Consider the following 4,997-nt stretch of genomic DNA (forward strand, 5'->3'; position numbering starts at 1 on the left):
AAATATTAATTGAGTTTGCATCTCATGCTCATGAGGGACATAGTATATAACAACTCTCTCGAGAAAATGGTAACTTCATGAATTTTTCTTTTTCTGAATTTTTAGGATCCATCTAAGTGTCATCAGATTAGGGGTGGGAATGGACCCGGGCTAGACACGGGACCCGTCGTATATACCTGACACGGGACCCGTCGTTTATACCCGACACGGGTCGGGTATGGGTCTCGCATTTGGACCCGGCGGGTCAGGCCCGGGTCCAAAACTTGGACCCGAACACTATCTAGGGTCCAGGTCCGAGTCTGGATCCAACTAGACCCGACCTGTACTTGTAAAATGTTAGAGATAAAATAGTTTACTTTAAGTCCTATTCATTTCAGTGTATTAAAGAACGTATATAATTAAAACTAATAGTCATCTTTAATTATTAAATGACAAATCACATGGCTTGAAATCTAATAGCGGATGATTGTGACCTTGTTGCCAATAATACAAGTATATGATGCTAAAAAAAAGGGCAAAAAAAAAAAAAAAAAAGCATCCCATAGTGAGGATGACAATGGACCTGAGACCCGACAAGTACGGGTATGGGTCCAATTTTGGACCCGACGGGTCAGGTCCGGGTCCAAAACCTGGACCCGAATCTATTCGGGTCTGGGTCCAGGTCCAGCCCGACCCGACCCGTTGCCACCCCTACATCAGATGATCATTTTGAAGAAAAAAAATTAAATTTTAAAATCTTGAACACCTAGATCTTTCCCTTTGAAATTAGATGGTCTTGTTCAATCCTGGGATATTAATTTCTTTGAGGCACATAGAGCGACTTATATATTTATTTGCTCTTTGATGTTGCTTGCTAGGTTCTACATGTTAAATCCCCAACTTTTAAGATCCGAAAAGCATCAAGGGTGCCTTTCCTTGATTCTGAATTCCATCACCAGAGCGCACAAGCCTCCCATTTTCCCTTCCCCACTGTTTGTAAACATTTTTGTTTGTAACACAATAGGGCCAAAGACACATTAAATTGTGGTCATCCCATGAAATTAATATTCTAAAAATTCTCAATCCGATCGGGATTGGGAGATTCAAATTGAATTGATGGTACCAGCCCAATTTTTAGTCCGAATAGAGAATCGGTCTAGTTTTGATCGACTTGGTTCTATCAAAGAAACAAGTGAGTATATCCGGGAATTAGGTGATCCGGACAAGCTGAATCCCCCAATTCCAACCCCTTTTTATTATTTTTTCAATTACCCAACTTTCAAATTTAAAATTATTATCTAACCTTTCCTCTAACCAATTCTTGCTCTAGAAAAATCGGCTTGAAGCGGCCGTTCGGATTGGTGCAATGCCTGATTTGGCCTCATAGTCCCGGCTTTTAAAATATCAAACTATGATATGATAGGGAGAAATTGTGACAGACAGAGAAACTAGAAAGCAAAACAACATGATAGAAGCTTGCATCGAAGAAAGAGTTCACATGACAGAGCATCTTCAATATCACTTAGATTACAATTTATTGTTTATTCAAAGTGATCTTGGGTTGTTTGTGGAGGTAAGACGACAATCTTCCTCAAGTGATTCTGCACAAATGATAACAATAAAAGTAATAAGTTATCTAAATCAAGATTGAGAGAGAGAGAGACACAGGGAGCTTTTTAAAAACCAAGGGGTTGGTTGCTTGAAATATTTGGGCCATTCATAAATAAATAAATAAAGGGTGCGATTTTTTTAAGGTTGCAACCTTAACCAATCCAATTAAGGTTCACTTTAAAATTTTATCATAACATATAATTTTGTTGTAAAAAATTCTTAGTATTATCTTTAAATTTATTTTCATACCTAATTAGAAAATTTTAAATTCTAAAAATGGTAAAAATCAAGAAGATCTATAAATATATGAAAATCTTGAAAATGGACGGTCTAGATAATGTATTGCAAGATGCACTATTTTTGAGATTCAAAAACTTTTTTTTTTTCATCTTCATAGATCTCGATGTCAAGATGATTTATTGAAGGGCTTTTTCAATATTAAAACAACATTTTCGATATTTTTTTCAGGTGCATCTGTGATTTTACATTTTAAGGTGGCAACCTTATATAAACCTTTTCCATAAATAAAAGGCCCTAACTCGGTGTTGGTCCCGCCTAACCAGGTTCTCAGGATGGGTGGGCTAAAAACGGTCTTAACCTTTGGCATATGAACAAAGTGACCGCTCTTAAAATTCGAACCCTACCTGAGCCTTTTTACCGTTATACCAAATAACGGCCCCTTAATTCCACAAAATTTAGGCCATCGATAATTCCACAAAAACGTGTTACAGAAAAAGCTGTTTGCTTGCAAGCGGTCCAGCCACAGTCAAATCAGACAGCAAAAGAGCTGTCTGTAGGTGCCATATCCAAAAGAGGGGTGATCCAAACATGTCCAAATGGCTTGGATTACATTGGATAATTGGATTTGTCGCTATTTTCCAAGCAACCCATCCAAACCGGTCCAAAAAAAGTTTGTATAACGTGTCAACTATAGTATGGAAGTAAAGTGCACCTCAAAGATCTACACAAATGATTTCTACGACGTCAAAAAATATCAAAATTGGTCGTCTCGATCTCGAGATATATGAACATAAAAGAAAAAAATGATTTAAAAACCAAAAAGTAGTGCATATTGTAATATATTATCAAGACTGTTCATTTTCAAATTTTCAGTGTTTATTGACTTTTCTCGAGCTACACCATTTTTAGGGCATCCTACATCCACCTTAAAAATGGATTAAGATGGATGTGGAGTTATAGTCTTTCCACCAATAAGGTAAAATTAATTGTTTGGAAAAAAAAAAATACTTATATTTTTAATTTAAAAATCTATTTATTTATTGCATGTTCTACATGTTAAAAAATTATATGTACCTAAAATTTGGTAGGTTGAATATCTCAACCACTAAGATCTTGAATTTGAAAAAACTAAATAAGTATTAACCTTTGAAGATGATCTATTTTGTATTATTTTTTAGACCATGCCTTTCAATTTTTCAAGGATTATCCTTTAAAACCTAGGGCGGCCACGGACCACTCACGAAATGCTTTCCGCATCATGTGAACCGGCAAAAATTGGGAAGCAGTAAACATTTATTTTCTCTAAAAATCGCCCTACCTAAATATTTACATCACTGAAAATCTCTCTTTCTTTTTATAAAGATACTTTGGGTTTACAGAAAATAATTTTCCATTAGGATACTCTTCTTTTAACATTACCTATTATTTTTGAGATATAGGATCGTAAGGACCATGGACCACTCACCAAATACTTTCCACATATCATGTTAACCAGCAAAAATTGGGAATCAGTAAACATTTATTTTCTGTATTGAATCTCCCTCTTTCTTTTTATAAAGATGCTCTCGGTTCACAGAAAATATAAGATTTTCCATTGGGATACTCTTCTTTTAACATTACGTATTATTTTGAAATATAGAATCACTTTGATATCTTATTATTTTGGAGTTTGTACAATATTTTTAAAGGAACTTATTGGTGAAATCTTCGATGGAATTTTTTGTTAAATTAAGATTTTTAATGTACTGTTATTGTTAATTTGTTTATCTTTAAACCAAAATTCAATAATATTAAGTTAATAAAGAAACAAAGTTATAGAGAAGACGATTTTTTTTTTTTAAAAAAGTTTTTTTTAAAAAAATATAAAATACAGATATATATGATTTCCGTTAAAAAAACTCGGTTTTTTTACTCTCTTTTTGAGCCGGGCATGGGCTTGGTATGGAAGAACGTTTTCCCACTGGTTCAGGCCAGGCCCAAAAAATGAACATTTTGGGCTTTTTTGGGCCTTGCCTTGGCCAGTCCGGAGGCCATCACTCTACGGTTAAGGGTGTTTGTGAGCACGTGTGTGTATGTTAGTGTTCATGAGAAAGAGAGTCACTTGGTGCAGTCAGTGCTCTTAGAGATGGGGATGTTCAGCTTCACCCCGCACAGCCCCGGGAGTGCCGCGGCGCGATCGTCTTTGAGATTCAGGATGCCATTGGCGACTTCCTTGAGGCATACACAGATGGACTGCCTCATATCCCGGCTGTTAGCACCCGCATTCACATTCTGCACACCGCTGCAACACAGCGTGTCCGGGCTGTTCACATCAGCAGTCAGATAGCTGAGACATGGCGTGAGATCTCTAACCATTTCCTCCCTTTGCATCTCTTGGCATTGAGGAGTTTGTTGAGCAATGCTAGAACCAAGAACAATGAGAGTAAAGAAGAGAACAACATTTTTCGCCATATTATCTTAATCAATCAAGCTGATAATTGCAGGTTTGGGGGTTCATAGCATATTGTTATATAGATTTGAGGCCAGGTGGTGTAAAATGGAATTAGGAGAGGGTGTGTTAGGAGGTGCAGTGAAACTTTCGTGCTGCGTGTTTTAGGACTGCTACACCAGAGCATGGAGTTCATGCTTGCTTCTTCCCTTTTTTCGACTTTTTTTAGAGCATGTATACTATACTTCCGAGCATATTTCTATTCACTCGACTTATTTGGGAGGAATTTTTTCAAAAAAGAGACTGCACAACGCTTATGAGCGAAAAAGGAACAAATAGAATCACAAATGTTCGAGGACAACTAAATTTAAGTACTTTGCTTATAGGAATAGGAGCACCAATCCCTTTAACAATGTTGAATAAGAGACGTTTTGCTACATTAATTCATTTCGATTGACACTTGGTCTTTTGGGGCCATGGCACTATAGGCCAGGAAACGGGCCAGGCTAAGGTTGGCGGGGCCCGCTTGACCCAGTCTAGGCTCAAGAAGCCTTTGCCTTGGCCTTGCTCTGTGGGTCTTTCTTGTGGCCCATGCTGGCCTGGCCCGACCCTGTGTGTTTTTGCTCCTGGCCGGTCTAGTCTGGCCCCGTGTGTCTTTGCTCCTGGCCGGTCTAGCCCGGCCCAGCTGGCCCATCCTCTCTCTCTCTCATACACTCTCGCTCTCTCTCATACACTCATC

General features: G+C 37.8%; 1 protein-coding gene across 1 annotated transcript; it reads right to left on the reverse strand.

Moving 5' to 3' along the window:
* Nucleotides 1-1,428: 1,428 nt before the first annotated feature.
* Nucleotides 1,429-4,287, reverse strand: LOC18427854 (non-specific lipid-transfer protein A). The gene is made up of 2 exons (XM_006836898.3): nucleotides 3,932-4,287; nucleotides 1,429-1,580 (listed from the first exon to the last, which is right to left on the reverse strand). The coding sequence occupies exons 1-2, from the start codon at nucleotides 4,279-4,281 to the stop codon at nucleotides 1,571-1,573; spliced, it is 360 nt and encodes a 119-aa protein (XP_006836961.2). The 5' UTR covers nucleotides 4,282-4,287; the 3' UTR covers nucleotides 1,429-1,570.
* Nucleotides 4,288-4,997: the final 710 nt, after the last annotated feature.

The sequence above is a fragment of the Amborella trichopoda genome, chromosome 1, assembly GCF_054954075.1.
Source record: "Amborella trichopoda isolate Santa Cruz 75 chromosome 1, AtrichopodaSantaCruz75HAP2 v2.0, whole genome shotgun sequence".
Classification (NCBI taxonomy): Eukaryota; Viridiplantae; Streptophyta; class Magnoliopsida; order Amborellales; family Amborellaceae; genus Amborella; species Amborella trichopoda.